Below are 20,233 nucleotides of genomic sequence, written 5' to 3'. Positions count from 1 at the left end.
GGGGGTGGGCCCAGTGAGATCAGACACTGTGTAACCCGGGGGTGGGCCCAGTGAGATCAGACAGTGTGTAACCCGGGGGTGGGCCCAGTGAGATCAGACAGTGTGTAACCCGGGGGTGGGCCCAGTGAGATCAGACAGTGTGTAACCCGGGGGTGGGCCCAGTGAGATCAGACAGTGTGTAACCCGGGGGTGGGCCCAGTGAGATCAGACAGTGTGTAACCCGGGGGTGGGCCCAGTGAGATCAGACACTGTGTAACCCGGGGGTGGGCCCAGTGAGATCAGACACTGTGTAACCCGGGGGTGGGCCCAGTGAGATCAGACAGTGTGTAACCCGGGGGTGGGCCCAGTGAGATCAGACACTGTGTAACCCGGGGGTGGGCCCAGTGAGATCAGACACTGTGTAACCCGGGGGTGGGCCCAGTGAGATCAGACAGTGTGTAACCCGGGGGTGGGCCCAGTGAGATCAGACACTGTGTAACCCGGGGGTGGGCCCAGTGAGATCAGACAGTGTGTAACCCGGGGGTGGGCCCAGTGAGATCAGACAGTGTGTAACCCGGGGGTGGGCCCAGTGAGATCAGACACTGTGTAACCCGGGGGTGGGCCCAGTGAGATCAGACACTGTGTAACCCGGGGGTGGGCCCAGTGAGATCAGACAGTGTGTAACCCGGGGGTGGGCCCAGTGAGATCAGACACTGTGTAACCCGGGGGTGGGCCCAGTGAGATCAGACACTGTGTAACCCGGGGGTGGGCCCAGTGAGATCAGACAGTGTGTAACCCGGGGGTGGGCCCAGTGAGATCAGACAGTGTGTAACCCGGGGGTGGGCCCAGTGAGATCAGACACTGTGTAACCCGGGGGTGGGCCCAGTGAGATCAGACACTGTGTAACCCGGGGGTGGGCCCAGTGAGATCAGACACTGTGTAACCCGGGGGTGGGCCCAGTGAGATCAGACAGTGTGTAACCCGGGGGTGGGCCCAGTGAGATCAGACACTGTGTAACCCGGGGGTGGGCCCAGTGAGATCAGACAGTGTGTAACCCGGGGGTGGGCCCAGTGAGATCAGACAGTGTGTAACCCGGGGGTGGGCCCAGTGAGATCAGACAGTGTGTAACCCGGGGGTGGGCCCAGTGAGATCAGACAGTGTGTAACCCGGGGGTGGGCCCAGTGAGATCAGACAGTGTGTAACCTGGGGGTGGGCCCAGTGAGATCAGACACTGTGTAACCCGGGGGTGGGCCCAGTGAGATCAGACAGTGTGTAACCCGGGGGTGGGCCCAGTGAGATCAGACAGTGTGTAACCCGGGGGTGGGCCCAGTGAGATCAGACAGTGTGTAACCCGGGGGTGGGCCCAGTGAGATCAGACAGTGTGTAACCCGGGGGTGGGCCCAGTGAGATCAGACACTGTGTAACCCGGGGGTGGGCCCAGTGAGATCAGACAGTGTGTAACTCGGGGAGTATGGGCTTAGTCAGATCACACAGCGCCGGTTTGTCTGAACAATAGACAGTAATTTCCGCAGTTTTGTCAAGAACTCTGGTGATTTGTGTGATGCTCCAATGAGCTTGCCGGGGATCTGAGGCAAATGACAAAATCCTACAGAAATACTCAACCCTGAACTTTCAGTATTTTTTAGCGTAAGAAATGTACACATTACATTCGACGTCACACCGTTAATATTTGTCTCATTTTCTGCCCTGCCATAATTAGACCTCCTGATGTATGACGGAGTGATTGAGATATTCCAGAGGTGGAAGTAAACAGGGATTGTAGACTGATGAACAACGGCAGGTGAACCAGCCCAGGATTGTGAGAACACCAAACACCGAGAACTCTTCTGATTCACGGAGCTTCCATAGATCAACAGGGTCGAAAGGTCAGAGAAAGTCCCATTGACTCAGATACACACTGGTCCTGGGGGACTGGTGAGAAAGGTCAGGGAGAGTCCCATTGACTCAGTTACACACTGGAGATGGACTGGGGAAAAAGGTCAGAGAGCTCCATTGACTCAGGTACACACTGGTCCTGGGGAGAAAGGTCAGAGAGAATCCCATTGACTCAGGTACACACTGGTCCTGGGGGGAAAGGTCAGAGAGAGTCCCATTGACTCAGATACACACTGGTCCTGTAGACAGTGCACAAAGATTAAAGGCAAGGCAGGAAATGATGAGAATGGGATTGGGAGAGTCTGACCACCGAGCACAATTATCCAGCAGGAGGTCCTGCAGTGGGACATGAAATAAGATCAGTTTCTGTCTCTGAACACAGTCACATTGAATTGTGTGTTTTTAGAGTAAATGAGGTCTCACAGTGTTGAGGTTAGTGCAGTAGATGTGTTACTTTATCAAATGGCTTTTGAAAGTTCATTATCATAAATTGGACTTGTTTGTAACGTTGAAGCACGTGGTGTTAAAGGGACAGTGGTAACTTGGATATGTAATTCGCTGAGAGCAGTGTGTTTTTCTGACTGTGGAGAAGTATGCATTGGGTCAACCAGGTGTCGCAATTGTGACCGTTTCTTTTCTGGTTATATTTGAAATGACCTGGCCTTCGCTGTAGGGAGCGGACCTTCGAGGTTTGCTGAGGACAAGAAACTTGATTGTAGTAAATGGTGATCAGGATAGCACAGACTTTAGAAAGGCACAGACAGAGACTGGTGAACTGGACTGAAACATGGCAGATGCAATTTATTATAGCTCAGTGTGAAGTGAGACACTTTGGGAAGAACAACATGGAGAGGCAGTATAATGCAAACAGGACTATTTTGAAGGGATGTTAGAGCAGAGAGACCTGGGGATGAATATGCACAAATATTTCAAGATGGAAGGGTAAGCTGATGAGGCATTTAAGAGAGTGTGTGGGATCCTCCGCATTGTAAATGGGCACTGAATATAAAAACACGGAGTTCAATGCTAACCCATTACACATCAGTAGTGAGGCTGGAGTATTGTGTACAATTCTGAGCAGCACACACTCGGAAGAATGCCAAGGCGTTGGCGAGGGTACAGAGGAGGCTTACCAGGATGATACCCAAGGCGGGGTTTGCCCCTTCGGCCGTCTGCTGTGTGAGTGACGGTGAGGAACATGAGGGTTGCCCGGGTTACTGGGGTGGGTCCGATATGTGAGTGACTGAGGAATAGGAGGGTTACCGGGGCGGGGCAGGTATGTGAGTGACTGAGGAATATTTTCTATGTTTCGATGTTCCATTAACACAACACAACGTAGGAACAACTGCAAAGAATAAACATGTCCATGTGCGACAGTGGTCGCAGAGCCCTCAGGCATCAGTCGTTGAAGCGTTCACGGATGAGCTGCTGGCGCAGGGCTCGAACAATCGTTAAAGGAGGGCGGTCTCCGACCTCGTGCTCCGGCATCAGGCACTTGCATGCTTTCCTGATCGTCGTCATCATCATCCTCAACCTGCTCTTCCAAAATACTATCATCAGGCACTGGACCCTCACGTGGGTCTTCTGGTTCCACTACCAGCTCCTGCTGCCTCATGATGGTTAAGTTATGGATCATGCAGCACACACCAGTGAAGTGACCGACAATCTGAGGAGAGTATTGCAAGTGGCCTCCGGAATGGTCCAGGCATCGCAAACGCTGTTTCAATATGCTAATGGTCCTCTCAATGATGCTGCGCGTCGCAATGTGCGCCATGTTGTATTGACGGTCAGCTTCTGTCCGTGTCACGTGTAGGGGCATTATGAGTCAGGTGGTTAGGCCGTACCCTTTGTCTCCCAGTAGCCAGCTCTGCCCTTCTGGCTGCTGCTCAAACATGTCAGATAGAACGCTGTCGCGAGGGATGACCGCATCGTGGGTGCTGCCAGGGTATCTCGCATCGACTGACATGATGCGCTGCTTGTCGTCACACACAAGCTGCACATTGATGGGAGTGGAAACCTTTTCTATTCCTGTACTGCTCGGAATCCTCCACAGGTGCTCGCAAGGCTATGTGGGTACAATCAATGCAGCCCTGCACCTTTGGGAAGCCAGCAATCCTGAAGGAGCCCACAGCGCCCTCATGGATCGCTTGTGCGGTCGGTCATTGGGAAATTGATGAAGTCATTCCTTCGCGCATACAGTGCAGCCGTGACCTGGTAAATGCAGGCATGTATTGCACGTCGAGAGATGGCGCACACATCTCCAGGTGTAGCCTGAAACGATCCCGAGGCATAGAAGGCAAGTGCAGCTGTTACCTTCACTTCAACAGACAAGGCAATTGGTGTTCTGCTTCTGGGCTGTAAATCTGCTCTAAGCATATCACAGATCACAACGGCAACTTCTCTGCGGAAACGCAGCCTTTTGAAACAATCAGCCTCGCTTATGTCCAGGTACGAGCGCCTGGCTCGATATTGCCGATGTGGGTAAGGTCTCCTGCCCATCAGCCTACGGGCTATGACGTTCCTGGTACGGTGAGCTCTAATCAATTCTCTCCTATGCAGTGAATTGCTGGCGAACCATTGCACAATCCGTGGTGTTGACAAAGCAGCACCCATTCTGCAATTACAAATTTAAGTTTCAAACTGGCTATCTGTCTGCCTCATCCTGTCCTGTGGCCGAATGGCCTCAGCCTCCCTCGCAGCTCGAAGGCTGCTTGCTGTGTCTTCGGCTGCCGTCAAACCACTGACGCCGCCCCTGTCTCCTACATGGAAGGAAGGCCGACCTGAAGCACCGCAGCTCGAAGGCTGCTGCTGCTTCACACAGGTAGGAATATTCAATCTTTTGTATTTGCTTTGTTTATAATCTTTTATTCAGGATGGCTCTTTATTTGTATAACTTATATTTGTATTTGTATAATCTCAGTCTATAACTAAGACTGTTGAATGCTTGTAAAATTTAATTACTTCCCCCTCCCCGCCCCCTTGTTCCCTACGCCTGATTTGTAACCTACGCCTGATTTCTAAAGTGTTGGCAAGGTTTTTCTGAGCGTACAAAAATCTAGACTTACTCCATTCTAAGTTAGTTTGGAGTAAATTTTCGCTGCCTAAACTTTCAAAACAGGCTTAAGTGGCCGGACACGCCCCCTTTTGAAAAAAAAATCTGTTCCAAAATGAAACTGTTCTCACTGACTAGAACTGGAGCAAACTAAATGCCGAGAATTGCAATTTCGAAAATACTCCATTCTAAACCAGTTGCTCCAAAAAAATTGGAGCAACTCAGACCGAAACTTGACCCCTATGTTTCTATGATTGTATTGCAGAGTGATATTCCAGTGAAAGGACTATTATATTGTAAAGTGCTGTTCCATTGCAATTTACTTCAATATTGCAAAGTCTAATCCATTGCGAACCAATAATACAACCATGGACGTTTATGGCACAGGAGGCCGCCATTCGGCCCGTCTAGCCCGTGCCAGCTCTGTGCAAGGGGGCGTCAGATAGTTCCACTCCCCGACCCTTTACCCCTAACCCTACAATTTTTGTTTTTCCTTCAGGTACTTATCTAATTCCCTTTGGAAAGCCACGATGTCGTACATTCCAGAGCAAACTCACTCGCAGCGTAAAAAAGCTCTCTCCTTTCGCCTTTGGTTCTTCTGCCAATCACCTTAACTCTGTGTCCTCTGGTTCTCGACCCTTCTGCCAATGGGAACGGTTTCTCTCGACTTTGTCTACACCCCTCGCTATGTTGAACACCTGTATGGAATCTCCGCAATTTTCTCTGCTCTGTGGAGAATAAGCCCAGCTTCTCCAGTCTATCCATGTAACTGAGGTCCCTCATCCCTGGAACCAGTCTTAGATATCTTTTCTGCAACCTCTCTAAGGCTTCACATCCTTCCTAGAGTGCGCTCCCATGAGTTGGACACAATACTCCAGTTGAAACCGAACCAGTGTTGTATAAAGGTCCATCATAACTTTCTTGCTTTGTACTCTATTCCTCGAATTATGAAGCCCAAGATTCCGTATACTTTTATTAACCGCATTCTCAATCTATCCTGCCACCTTCAACAATTTGTGCAATTATACCCCAGGTCTCTCTGTGCATGCTCTCCCTTTAGAATTATGCACTTTAGTTCATATTGCCTCTCCTTGTTCTTCCTACCAAAATGCATCACTTTGCAATGTTCAGTGTCAAATTTCATTTGTCACGTTTCTGCCCATTCCAACAGCCTGTCTGTGTCCTCTTGTATTCTTTAACTATCCTCCTCACTGTTCATTATACTTCCAAGTTTTGTATCCAGGGAGAACTCCCCTTTTCTTTGAATAACGTCATGGGATCTTTTAATCCCACTTGGGAGGTCAGGTGGGGCCTCCATTCAACGTCTCGTGTGAAAGGCGGCACCTCTGACAGTGCAGTGCTCCCTCTGTACTGCATTAGAATGTAGGCCTAGATTTTATGCTCAAGGCTCTGAGGGTGGACATGATCCCACAACCTACTGACTCAGAGACCAGAGTGCTCCCACTGAGCCACGACTAACACCTCATTACTCCGGATTATTTCAGTTCTCTTACCGTCGGTTACTCTCATGGACAAGTCCAAGCTCCAGAGCACTACTCCTCGCCTTGGGATCCAGGGAAGGTATTGGTAACATGCCCATGTACCTGCCCTGGGAGTGTTTGATGGGACAGTGTAGAGGGAGCTTTACTCTGCATCTAACCCGTGCTGTACCTGCCCTGGGAGTGTTTGATGGGACAGTGTAGAGGGAGCTTTACTCTGTATCGAACCCATGCTGGACCTGTCCCGCGAGTGTTTGACGGGACAGTGTAGAGGGAGCTTTACTCTTTATCTAACCCTTGCTGTACCTGCCCTGGGAGTGTTTGTTGGGAAAGTGTACATAGAAACATAGAAACATAGAAAATAGGTGCAGGAGCAGGCCATTCAGCCCTTCTAGCCTGCACCGCCATTCAATGAGTTCATGGCTGAACATGAAACTTCAGTACCCGCTTCCTGCTTTCTCGCCATACCCCTTGATCCCCCGAATAGTAAGGACTTCATCTAACTCCCTTTTGAATATATTTAGTGAATTGGCCTCAACTACTTTCTGTGGTAGAGAATTCCACAGGTTCACCACTCTCTGGGTGAAGAAGTTTCTCCTCATCTTGGTCCTAAATGGCTTACCCCTTATCCTCAGACTGTGACCCCTGGTTCTGGACTTCCCCAACATTGGGAACATTCTTTCTGCATCTAACCTGTCTAAACCCGTCAGAATTTTAAACGTTTCTATGAGGTCCCCTCTCATTCTTCTGAACTCCAGTGAATACAAGCCCAGTTAATCCAGTCTTTCTTGATAGGTCAGTCCCACCATCCCGGGAATCAGTCTGGTGAATCTTCGCTGCACTCCCTCAATAGCAAGAATGTCCTTCCTCAAGTTAGGAGACCAAAACTGTACACAATACTCCAGGTGTGGCCTCACCAAGGCCCTGTACAACTGTAGCAACACCTCCCTGCCCCTGTACTCAAATCCCCTCGCTATGAAGGCCAACATGCCATTTGCTTTCTTAACCGCCTGCTGTACCTGCATGCCAACCTTCAATGACTGATGTACCATGACACCCAGGTCTCGTTGCACCTTCCCTTTTCCTAATCTGTCACCATTCAGATAATAGTCTGTCTCTCTGTTTTTACCACCAAAGTGGATAACCTCACATTTATCCACATTATACTTCATCTGCCATGCATTTGCCCACTCACCTAACCTATCCAAGTCACTCTGCAGCCTCATAGCATCCTCCTCGCAGCTCACACTGCCACCCAACTTAGTGTCATCCGCAAATTTGGAGATACTACATTTAATCCCCTCATCTAAATCATTAATGTACAATGTAAACAGTTGGGGCCCCAGCACAGAACCTTGCGGTACCCCACTAGTCACTGCCTGCCATTCTGAAAAGTACCCATTTACTCCGACTCTTTGCTTCCTGTCTGACAACCAGTTCTCAATCCACGTCAGCACACTACCCCCAAACCCATGTGCTTTAACTTTGCACATTAATCTCTTGTGTGGGACCTTGTCGAAAGCCTTCTGAAAGTCCAAATATACAACCTCAACTGGTTCTCCTTTGTCTACTTTACTGGAAACATCCTCAAAAAATTCCAGAAGATTTGTCAAGCATGATTTCCCTTTCACAAATCCATGCCGACTTGGACCTATCATGTCACCATTTTCCAAATGCGCTGCTATGACATCTTTAATAATTGATTCCATCATTTTACCCACTACTGAGGTCAGGCTGACCGGTCTATAATTCCCTGTTTTCTCTCTCCCTCCTTTTTTAAAAGTGGGGTTACATTGGCTACCCTCCACTCGATAGGAACTGATCCAGAGTCAATGGAATGTTGGAAAATGACTGTCAATGCATCCGCTATTTCCAAGGCCACCTCCTTAAGTACTCTGGGATGCAGTCCATCAGGCTCTGGGGATTTATCGGTCTTCAATCCCATCAATTTCCCCAACACAATTTCCCAACAAATAAAGATTTCCCTCAGTTCCTCCTCCTTACTAGACCCTCTGACCCCTTTTATATCCGGAAGGTTGTTTGTGTCCTCCTTAGTGAATACTGAACCAAAGTACTTGTTCAATTGGTCTGCCATTTCTTTGTTCCCTGTTATGACTTCCCCTGATTCTGACTGCAGGGGACCTACGTTTGTCTTTACTAACCTTTTTCTCTTTACATATCTATAGAAACTTTTGCAGTCCGTCTTAATGTTCCCTGCAAGCTTCCTCTCGTACTCCATTTTCCCTGCCCTAATCAAACCCTTTGTCCTCCTCTGCTGAGTTCTAAATTTCTCCCAGTCCCTGGGTTCGCTGCTATTTCTGGCCAATTTGTATGCCACTTCCTTGGCTTTAATACTATCCCTGATTTCCCTTGGTAGCCACGGTTGAGCCACCTTCCCTTTTTTATTTTTACGCCAGATAAAAGTACATATAAGAACATTAGAAATAGGAGCAGGAATAGGCCATACAGCCCCTCGAGCCTGCTCTTCCATTCAATAAGATCATGGCTGATCTGATCATGGACTCAGCTCCACTTCCCCGCCCGCTCCCCATATCCCTTTATCCCCTTATCGTTTAAGAAACTGTCTATTTCTGCCTTAAATGTATTTAATGTCCCAGCTTCTCTGAGGCAGCGAATTCCACAGATTTACAACCCTCTGAGAGAAGAAATTTCTCCTCGTCTCAGTTTTAAATGGGCGGCCCCTTATTCTAAGATCATGCCCTCTCGTTCTAGTCTCCCCCATCAGTGGAAACATCCTCTCTGCATCCACCTTGTTAAGCCCCCTCATAATCTGATACGTTTCAACCAGATCACCTCACATTCTTCTGAATTCCAATGAGTTGAGGCCCAACCTACTCAACCTTTCCTCATAAGTCAACCCCCTCATCCCCGCAATCAACCGAGTGAACCTTCTCTGAACTGCCTCCAAAGCAAGTATATCCTTTTGTAAATATGGAAACCAAAACTGCACGCAGTATTCCAGGTGTGGCCTCACCAATGCCTCATATAGCTGCAGCAAGACTTCCCTGCTTTTATACTCCAACCCCTTTGCAATAAAGGCCAAGATTCCATTTGCCTTCCTGATCACTTGCTGTACCTGCATACTAACCTTTTGTGTTTCATGCACAAGGACCCCCAGGTCCCTCTGTACTGCGGCACTTTGCAATCTTTCTCCATTTAAATAATAACTTGCTCTTTGATTTTTTTCTGCCAAAGTGCATGACCTCACACTTTCCAACATTATACTCCTTCTGCCAAATTGTTGCCCACTCACTTAGCCTATCTATGTCCTTTTGCCGATTTTTTGTGTCCTCCTCACACATTGGTTTTCCTCCCATTTTTGTATCCAGCAAACTTGGCTACGTTACACTATGTCCTCTCTTCCAATTCGTTGATATAGATTGTAAATAGTTGGGGTCCCAGCACTGATCCCTGCGGCACCCCACTAGTTACTGATTGCCAACCTGAGAATGAACCATTTATCCCAATTCTCTGTTTTCTGTTAGTTAGCCAATCCTCTATCCATGCTAATATATTACCCCCAACCCCGGGAACTTTTATCTTGTGCAGTAACCTTTTCTGTGGCACCTTGTCAAATGCCTTCTGGAAGTCCAAGTACACCACATCCACTGGTTCCCCTTTATCCACCCTGTTCGTTACATCCTCAAAGAACTCCAGCAAATTTGTCAAACATGACTTCCCCTTCATAAATCCATGCCGACTTTGCCTGACCGAGTTATGCTTTTCCAAATGTCCTGGTATTGCTTCTTTAACAATGGACACCAACATTTTCCCAACCACAGATGTTCGGCTAACTGTTCTATAGTTTCCTGCTTTTTGTCTGCCTTCTGTCTCAAATACGGGTGTTACATTTGCAGTTTTCCGACCTGCTGGGAGCTTTACTCTGTATCTAATCCCGTGCTTTACCTGCCCTGGGAGTGTTTGATGGGACAGTGTAGAGGGAGCTTTACTCTGTCTCTCACCCAGTGCTGTACCTGCCCTGGGAGTGTTTGATGGACAGTGTAGAGGGCGCTTTACTCTGTATCTAGCCCATGCTGTACCTGCCCTGGGAGTGGTGATGTGAACCTACCCGTGTCCATTCTCATTATCCATGAAGACGTTGGATCTTCTCTCCTGTTTGGACCTTTAGCCATGGTGGTGACAGGTGTTCCCAGATTCTGATGCTCTGCAATAAATATATTCATAGGAGTGTTAGAGGGATATATTAAATTGAGAAGGAGAAGGTTGCCTTGTGAACATGATACCCAGTCCCTCCTCCCCCATCAGTACAACAGCGGTTAGCTCTGGGATCGAGCATTTCCCGAGTGTTACGATCAAGTCTCCACATCAGATGTGACACAGACAGCTGCCCAGTGAAATCCAGTGAGTCCCGCTGATCTCCACAACCCAGTTCCAGACGGGCTCCCGTCGGCCGAGACTGCACACTGGGAGCGCCCATTGGTGAGATTTACCCAGTGCAGGCCCAAATCAGCCTTATTCCTGAGGTAGGGAATATTCTGCAGGGAAATGCGGAGTGGGTGATCATTGATAAATTAAATAATCCTTCACTTGGTTTTACACAATCTGGCGGTATTGTATTATCTTTATTCACAGATTTGTGTTTAATATTTTTAATTTGTTGAGTTGTGATGTTAAATCTTGGCAGTTTATGAATATTATATCTCTCCATACACAATATAAAGTTGGATGTAATTGCTCTGGTCTCTATGGGCAGTGACAATGTCTGTGTGTTCATGGAGATGTGACCTGGTTGCTGCATCTATTTGAATATATTGACTGTATCTCTCATGGTGTCAGCACCTGACCAATGAGCACTGTCGGAGGTGAGGACATTTCCCACTGTTCCACTGATATTAACACTAATGCAGAATGAATTGTGTACCTTCAGTCAGGGGATACATAACATTGATTTGTTTTATTATCATTAGATGTCTTACAATCTCAAAACACCATAAATATATAATTGGTAGATTTAGCTGCTGTATTACAATCACAATTCTCCACTTGTACGTGTGCAGACACACGCTCACCCACGTTATCTGTCAGCATCCCTTCCTTTCCCCACTCTGGAAATGCAAGCGATTCAGTCTCGGATCAGTAATTTCTCCAAACAGAAGTTGAAGTTATTCTCCGTCATTAATTTGTGAGGAGTTAGGAAACGGGCAGCAGGGTTTTGGATGAGTGCAAGTTTATGGAGGGTGTAAGAAGGGAGGCCGGCCAGGAGAACGTTGGAATAGTCAAGTCTAGAGGTTGCAAAGGCAGAGATAAGGGTTTCAGCAACAGATGGTTCACCTGCTGTTGTTCCTCAGTCTGCAACCCCATTAACTTCCAGCTGTAGACCTTTCTCTATCACGCCATCATTTACCAGAGATCTAATTATGTGAGACAGAAAATGAGATAAATATTGATAAAGTGACGCAGATTGGGACTCTCTCTGACCTTTCTCCCCAGGATCAGTGTGTATCTGAGTCAATGGGACTCTCTCTGACCTTTGCCCCCAGGACCAGTGTGTACCTGAGTCAATGGGACTCTCTCTGACCTTTGCCCCCCCAGGACCAGTGTGTACCTGAGTCAATGCGACACTCTCTGACCTTGCTCCCCAGGACCAGTGTGTACCTGAGTCAATGGGACTCTCTCTGACCTTTGCCCCCAGGACCAGTGTGTACCTGAGTCAATGGGACTCTCTCTGACCTTTGCCCCCCCAGGACCAGTGTGTACCTGAGTCAATGGGACTCTCTCTGACGTTTGCCCCCAGGACCAGTGTGTACCTGAGTCAATGGGACTCTCTCTGACCTTTGCCCCCCAGGACCAGTGTGTACCTGAGTCAATGGGACTCTCTCTGACCTTTGCCCCCCAGGACCAGTGTGTACCTGAGTCAATGGAACTCTCTCTGACCTTGCTCCCCTGTCGATCGATGGACGCTCTGTGAATCGGAAGAGTTCTCTGTGTTTGGTGCTCCCACAATCCTGGGCTGCTCCACCTGCTGTTGTTCCTCAGTCTACAATCCCGGTTTACTTCCAGCTGCGGCCCTTTCTCAGTCGCTCCTCCATTCACCGGGATATCTGATGATGGCAGGGCAGAAAATGAGCAGAATATTGACGGTGTGAAGCCGCGTGTGACGTGAAGCTGCCCTGGAGTTACTGGTGGAAAGACAAGATTGAAGTAGAAATAAGTGCAGAGTGTGCAGTCAGAGACTCCTCATATACCGGCCGTGCATCTTCCAGCAGGAGCTGACATATTGGGGAGAATGAAGCTGAGGAAAGAGTGCTGTATATTGTCACTCAATCTTCCAGCTGCACTGCCCCCAGCAGCAGGTCAAGGGCCGTGGCCCTGAATGTCAGGCCAATGACAATGATCTTCCCTCAGCTCCATTCTCTCTCTGTCCCCCCACACACACTGCCTGAGCTCTCAGGCTGACTGTTCCCAGCACCTTGTCTCTTTATTCTCTCACATTGCAGCATTCCCGCTGCTGGGCTCAGGGGCTGTGTGGGCGGGGCCCTGACCTCACACACGGTGGGCGGGGCCATGTCCCGCGCGCTGCCGGGCTCGCGGCGTGACCGTTCAACCGCCGCACGGTTCAAATCAGGAGCCACGTGACCCTCCCCGCCCCGCGCGCGCTTCCTTCTGCAGTCCTCTGGGCGGGGCTCTGTGGGGCAGCGGCACTGCGATTGGTGCAAGGGGCTGTCACTCTCCCGTGTGCAGCCAGTAGGACGGCAGCACTCAGCCAGGGGGTGGTTAATTTATGCAGTGGGGGGAAGGGAATGGGACAGTGACGGGGCTGGAACAGCGGGGACAATGGCGCAGCTCCGTCTGCCGGCCTCAACATGCGGCAGTGTCAGGTCTGAGGCTTTCTATCACACACCCAGGGACTGTAAACTAACAGTAAGGGGCTGTAACTGAGCGGGGAAAGCGGGCCGCTTACTGTCAGCATCACATCCCGGGGAATGTGCTGAGCCGGCTCACAATACAGGGCCCGGTCCGGGGATGGAGGGCGGGGGCTCAGTCTGCAGCCGGCGGAGAAAGTGGCGCATTTCCGGCCGCACCGCTCACAGTGTGCAATCTCAGGCGGGTGGCCGGGATTTTACTGTGAGGGCAAACACCGAACTTAACACAGGCCCGGAGCTGGGGGTTTGGGACATGTGGGAGTTAGTGAAACTATCAGTGGGCCCAGACACTGTGTAACCCGGGGGTGGGCCCAGTGAGATCAGACAGTGTGTAACCCGGGGGTGGGCCCAGTGAGATCAGACACTGTGTAACCCGGGGGTGGGCCCAGTGAGATCAGACACTGTGTAACCCGGGGGTGGGCCCAGTGAGATCAGACACTGTGTAACCCGGGGGTGGGCCCAGTGAGATCAGACACTGTGTAACCCGGGGGTGGGCCCAGTGAGATCAGACACTGTGTAACCCGGGGGTGGGCCCAGTGAGATCAGACACTGTGTAACCCGGGGGTGGGCCCAGTGAGATCAGACACTGTGTAACCCGGGGGTGGGCCCAGTGAGATCAGACACTGTGTAACCCGGGGGTGGGCCCAGTGAGATCAGACAGTGTGTAACCCGGGGGTGGGCCCAGTGAGATCAGACACTGTGTAACCCGGGGGTGGGTCCAGTGAGATCAGACAGTGTGTAACCCGGGGGTGGGCCCAGTGAGATCAGACAGTGTGTAACCCGGGGGTGGGCCCAGTGAGATCAGACACTGTGTAACCCGGGGGTGGGCCCAGTGAGATCAGACACTGTGTAACCCGGGGGTGGGCCCAGTGAGATCAGACAGTGTGTAACCCGGGGGTGGGCCCAGTGAGATCAGACAGTGTAACCCGGGGGTGGGCCCAGTGAGATCAGACAGTGTGTAACCCGGGGGTGGGCCCAGTGAGATCAGACACTGTGTAACCCGGGGGTGGGCCCAGTGAGATCAGACAGTGTGTAACCCGGGGGTGGGCCCAGTGAGATCAGACAGTGTGTAACCCGGGGGTGGGCCCAGTGAGATCAGACAGTGTGTAACCCGGGGGTGGGCCCAGTGAGATCAGACAGTGTGTAACCCGGGGGTGGGCCCAGTGAGATCAGACAGTGTGTAACCCGGTGGTGGGCCCAGTGATATCAGACAGTGTGTAACCCGGGGGTGGGCCCAGTGAGATCAGACAGTGTGTAACCAGTGTGTGGGCCCAGTGAGATCAGACACTGTGTAACCCGGGGGTGGGCCCAGTGAGATCAGACACTGTAACCCGGGGGTGGGCCCAGTATGATCAGACAGTGTGTAACCCGGGGGTGGGCCCAGTGAGATCAGACACTGTGTAACCCGGGGGTGGGCCCAGTGAGATCAGACACTGTGTAACCCGGGGGTGGGCCCAGTGAGATCAGACAGTGTGTAACCCGGGGGTGGGCCCAGTGAGATCAGACAGTGTGTAACCCGGGGGTGGGCCCAGTGAGATCAGACACTGTGTAACCCGGGGGTGGGCCCAGTGAGATCAGACAGTGTGTAACCCGGGGGTGGGCCCAGTGAGATCAGACAGTGTGTAACCCGGGGGTGGGCCCAGTGAGATCAGACACTGTGTAACCCGGGGGTGGGCCCAGTGAGATCAGACACTGTAACCCGGGGGTGGGCCCAGTGAGATCAGACAGTGTGTAACCCGGGGGTGGGCCCAGTGAGATCAGACAGTGTGTAACCCGGGGGTGGGCCCAGTGAGATCAGACACTGTGTAACCCGGGGGTGGGCCCAGTGAGATCAGACAGTCTGTAACCCGGGGGTGGGCCCAGTGAGATCAGACAGTGTAACCCGAGGTGGGCCCAGTGAGATCAGACACTGTGTAACCCGGGGGTGGGCCCAGTGAGATCAGACACTGTGTAACCCGGGGGTGGGCCCAGTGAGATCAGACAGTGTGTAACCAGTGTGTGGGCCCAGTGAGATCAGACACTGTGTAACCCGGGGGTGGGCCCAGTGAGATCAGACACTGTGTAACCCGGGGGTGGGCCCAGTGAGATCAGACAGTGTGTAACCCGGGTGTGGGCCCAGTGAGATCAGACAGTGTGTAACCAGTGTGTGGGCCCAGTGAGATCAGACACTGTGTAACCCGGGGGTGGGCCCAGTGAGATCAGACACTGTGTAACCCGGGGGTGGGCCCAGTATGATCAGACAGTGTGTAACCCGGGGGTGGGCCCAGTGAGATCAGACAGTGTGTAACCCGGGGGTGGGCCCAGTGAGATCAGACACTGTGTAACCCGGGGGTGGGCCCAGTGAGATCAGACAGTGTGTAACCCGGGGGTGGGCCCAGTGAGATCAGACAGTGTGTAACCCGGGGGTGGGCCCAGTGAGATCAGACAGTGTGTAACCCGGGGGTGGGCCCAGTGAGATCAGACAGTGTGTAACCCGGGGGCCCAGTGAGATCAGACAGTGTGTAACCCGGGGGTGGGCCCAGTGAGATCAGACAGTGTGTAACCCGGGGGTGGGCCCAGTGCGATCAGACAGTGTGTAACCCGGGGGTGGGCCCAGTGAGATCAGACAGTGTGTAACCCGGGGAGGATGGGCTTAGTCAGATCACACAGCGCCGGTTTGTCTAAACAATAGACAGTAAATTCCGCAGTTTTGTCAAGAACTCTGGTGATTTGTGTGATGTTTCAGTGAGCTTGCCGGGGATCTGAGGCAAATGGCAAAATCCTCCAGAAATACTCAACCCTGAACTTTCAGTATTATTAAGCGTTAGAAATGTACAAATTACATTCGACTTCACACCGTTAATATTTGTCTCATTTTCTGCCCTGCCATAATTAGACCTCCTGGTGTATGACGGAGTGATTGAGATGTTCCAGAGGTGGAAGTAAACAGGGATTGTAGACTGATGAACAACGGCAGGTGGACCAGCCCAGGATTGTGAGAACACCAAACACAGAGAACTCTTCTGATTCAAGGAGCTTCCATAGATCAACAGGGGCGAAAGGTCAGAGAGAGTCCCATTGACTCAGAAACATAATGGTCCTGGGGAGAAAGGTCAGAGAGAGTCCCATTGACTCAGACACACACTGGTCCTGGGGGGAAAGGTCAGAGAGAGTCCCATTGACTCAGATACACACTGGAGATGGACTGGGGGGAAAGGTCAGAGAGAGTCCTATTGACTCAGACACACACTGGTCCTGGGGGTAAAGGTTGGAGAAAGTCCCATTGACTCAGATACACACTGGTCCTGGGGGCAAAGGTCAGAGAGAGTTCCATTGATTCTGACACACACTGGTCCTGGGGGCAAAGGGCAGAGAGAGTCCCATTGACTATACACACTGGTACTCGGCGGAAAGGTCAGAGAGAGTCCCATTGACTCAGACACACACTGGTCCTGGGGGCAAAGGTCAGAGAGAGTTCCGTTGACTCCGACACACACTGGTCCTGGGGGCATAGGTCAGAGAGAGTCCCATTGACTCAGATACACACTGGAGATGGACTGGGGAGAAAGGTCAGAGAGAGTCCCGTTGACTCAGACACACACTGGTCCTGTCGGCAGTACACAAAGATTATAAAGTAAGGCAGGAAATGATGAGACTGGGAAAGTCTGACCACCGAGCATAATTATCCAGCAGGAGGTCGTGCAGTGGAACATGAAATAAGATCAGTTTCTATCTGAACACACAGTCACATTGAATTGTGTGTTTTTAGAGTAAATAAAGTATCACAGTGTTGAGGTTAGTGCAGTAGATGTGTGTATGAGCTTTCAAAAGCCAGTGTGTAACCCGGGGTGGGCCCAGTGAGATCAGACAGTGTGTAACCCGGGGGTGGGCCCAGTGAGATCAGACAGTGTGTAACCCGGGGGTGGGCCCAGTGAGATCAGACAGTGTGTAACCCGGGGGTGGGCCCAGTGAGATCAGACAGTGTGTAACCCGGGGGTGGGCCCAGTGGGATCAGACAGTGTGTAACCCGGGGGTGGGCCCAGTGAGATCAGACAGTGTGTAACCCGGGGGTGGGCCCAGTGAGATCAGACAATGTGTAACCCCGGGGAGGATGGGCCCAGTGAGATCAGACAGTGTGTAACCCGGGGTGGATGGGCCTCGTGAGGTTAAGCAGCTGATCTTTGACCTCAAGTCCACGTTCCCACCGATCCCTATAGCCGTTGATTCCCCTAGAGTCCAAATATTTATCTATCTCGGCCTTCAATATATGCTCAAAGACTCAGCATCCACAGCCCTTTGGGTAGAGAATTCCAAAGAATCACAACCCTTTGATTGAAGGAATTCCTCCTCAACTTAGTCTTAAATGGCCGACCCTTTATCCTGGGACTATGCCCCCTCGTTCTATACTCACCAGCCAGGGAAACAATCGCTCAGCGTCTTCCCTGTCAATCCATCACAGTATCTTGTATGTTTCAATTACATCACACCTCCTCCTTCTCACCTCCCCAGAGTATAGGTCCAGTCTACTCGATCCCTCCTCGTAGGACAACTTTCTCATCCCAGGGATCCATGTAGTGAACCTTCATTGCACCGCCTCTACGGCACGTATATTCTTTCTCAGCTGAGGAGACCAAAATTGTTCTCAAACTCCAGTGTAATCTCACCCAAGCCATGTACAATTGTAGCAATACTTCTCTTATTCTCCAACCCCATTGCAATAAAGGCCAACATTCTATTTGCCTTCCTAATTGCTTGCTGTACCTACATGCTAACTTTCTGTGTTTCCTGCACAAGGACACCTAAATCTCTGAACAACAACATTTAATAGTTTCTCATCATTTAAAAGATATTCTGTTTTAGTATTTTTCCTACCAAATTGAATAACCTCACATTTCCCCACATTATACTCCATCTGCCACCTTATTGCCCATACTCACTTCACCTGTCTATATCTCTTTGCAGGCTCTTTGTGTCCACCTTACAACTTTCCCACCTAGCTTTGTATCGGCAACAAATTTGGATCCATTGCACTCATCCATTCATCTCAGTCATTAATATCAATTGTAAATAGCTGAGGCCCAAACACTGATCTCTAAATATCCAACTGTCAATAAATAATCTTACAGTTCTGAACTGGATGCCGGGTTGTACTTCGTTGTTTCCTATCAGAAAAATCCATTTCTGAATTTGGCAATGGCAGTTGAATTAAATGATTATCATTTTGTGATAAAATGATACGTAAACTTTATTTTAATATAGATTTGTAAATTTCCTTCCAATTAATTATTTTGTGTTGTGAGAGTAAAGTTTCTCGCTGGTCACACAATGCAGGTAATGTAGACGCATATAATTCATTAACAGTAACGGGTTTAGATGGTTTAAGACAAGTAGATTTTCAGAGGTGACGGGGTCTATTTGCAACAATTCTACTATTTTACCGATGTATTTCTGTAGATGTGGCATTGCTTAATGCTCTGTACAGGCGGAACTGACAGTGCATTCAGTAAATCCACAGTATCGGGCCGAGTGGTGTAACAGTCTGTTATTGGAATCGCAGCTTTATGGTCAGAAACATTGTCTGTATGTTGAGGGTTAATGTTCTTTACTAAACTCGGAACATGTGATGGTGGTTTTGTTATTTCCGTTTTCAGTTATTTTCGGTGAGCGATTTCCTCTATCGCCAGGGTAACAATCTATCAGATCTCAGTACAAGAGGCGTTGGCACAATTTATAACTGAAAAACCGTGCAACATTCAGTGTAAACTCTTGTCTATGTATTCGGCAGTCCAGGAGTCAGAACCTGTTGTTTCTGAGCAGTCAGTTATATCGATACATATCATGCGTAAGACTTCCTCTTGCCCTAGTTTAATACTACTTTTCCAAAATCGGTGTCGTCTGACTCAATACATGTTGAACAGAGAATCTTGCTCCACATGTTATTCAGTTATGAGCACCGCCCCTCACGAAGGATAAATTGGCCTTGGCGCAAGTTTATCGGAATGATACCGGGGCTAAAAACTTCAAATATGAGGACAGGTTGCGTAGACCAGGTTTGTATTCTGTTAAATGTAGATGATTAAGGGGGATCTAATCGAGCTGTTTAGATAGATAAGAATGGAATCGGGCGAGTGCAGTCCCACCCAGCTGGACGACAGTAGAGCGGGGTTGGAGAAAGATAGAGTGGTGAACCGTGTCAAAGGCTGCAGACCAGTTAAGAGGGATGGTTTGCCTTTGTCACAATCACGATGGATGTCATTTGTGACTTTAATGAAAGCCGGTGCAGTACTGTGGCAGGTGTGTAAACTGGTTTGTGGGGATTCAAACATGGAATTGCCGGAAAGATGGGCACAGATTTAGGAGGCGACAACATGTTCAAGGACTTTGGAGAGGAAAGGGAGGTTGGAGATGGGGTAACAGTTTGCAAGGACGGAGGGGTCTAGTGTTGTTTTTTGAGGAGAGGGGTGATGACGGCAGATTTGAGGGAGAGGGGGACAGTACCTGAGGAGAAAGAACCGGTAACAATGTCAGCTAACATGGGAGCCAGAAAAGGAAGTTGGGTGGTCAGCAGTTTAGTGAGAATAAGGTCAAGGGAGCAGGGAGTGGGTCTCATGGACAGGTCATGAGAGGAGATCGGAGAGAAACTGGAGATAGATGTGAGTTCAGGGCTAGGGCAGAGGGGATCCTCGGGAAGTTTGGCCCGGTGGGCTCGGGGAAGGAAGAGGAGAGGCAGTGAACGGATGGTCTCAGTCTTAGAGACAAAGACGACCTCACACTTATTGTTGGAGGTGAGGGTGGAGACTGGGGAGAGGGGTTTAAAAAGACGGTTCGCAGTGGAGAATAGAAGCCGGGGTTTATCTTTACATTTCAGAATGATTCTGGAATAGTGAGCAGTTTTGGCAGACGAGAGCAGGACCAAATAATGC

At 50.0% G+C, this 20,233-nt stretch overlaps 2 protein-coding genes across 16 annotated transcripts in view; one reads left to right on the top strand and one right to left on the bottom strand.

Moving 5' to 3' along the window:
• The window catches only part of LOC139242937 (uncharacterized), a 596,540-nt gene that overhangs the window by 336,155 nt on the left and 240,152 nt on the right, over positions 1-20,233 (bottom strand). Inside the window, exons 8-10 of one of the 7 annotated variants that reach the window (XM_070870590.1) lie at positions 12,343-12,509; positions 10,517-10,612; positions 4,373-4,489 (exon numbers count right to left, since the gene is read on the bottom strand). The exons of the other annotated variants lie outside the window; for them this stretch is intronic. Of the exons in view, the coding sequence (XP_070726691.1) occupies positions 10,532-10,612; positions 12,343-12,509 (248 nt within the window). The 3' untranslated portion in view covers positions 4,373-4,489; positions 10,517-10,531. Of the gene's footprint in view, positions 1-4,372; positions 4,490-10,516; positions 10,613-12,342; positions 12,510-20,233 lie in introns of those variants that run through there. 7 annotated transcript variants of the gene reach the window in all.
• Positions 1-20,233, top strand: part of LOC139242927 (NACHT, LRR and PYD domains-containing protein 3-like) — a 61,874-nt gene that overhangs the window by 582 nt on the left and 41,059 nt on the right. For 6 of the 9 annotated variants that reach the window (XM_070870559.1, XM_070870558.1, XM_070870561.1 and 3 more), the window contains exons 1-2: positions 13,199-13,286; positions 16,207-16,372. The gene's annotated coding sequence lies outside the window, so the exon portion shown is untranslated. Of the gene's footprint in view, positions 1-1,699; positions 1,866-1,981; positions 2,027-4,434; positions 4,697-13,198; positions 13,287-16,206; positions 16,373-20,233 lie in introns of those variants that run through there. The other 3 variants (XM_070870556.1, XM_070870555.1, XM_070870557.1) reach the window with 3 other exon arrangements.

Source organism: Pristiophorus japonicus, unplaced genomic scaffold (assembly GCF_044704955.1).
Source record: "Pristiophorus japonicus isolate sPriJap1 unplaced genomic scaffold, sPriJap1.hap1 HAP1_SCAFFOLD_154, whole genome shotgun sequence".
In the NCBI taxonomy this organism is placed as follows: domain Eukaryota; kingdom Metazoa; phylum Chordata; class Chondrichthyes; family Pristiophoridae; genus Pristiophorus; species Pristiophorus japonicus.
Note: the sequence above shows the minus strand (reverse complement) of the source record. Positions and strands in the feature narration are given on the sequence as shown.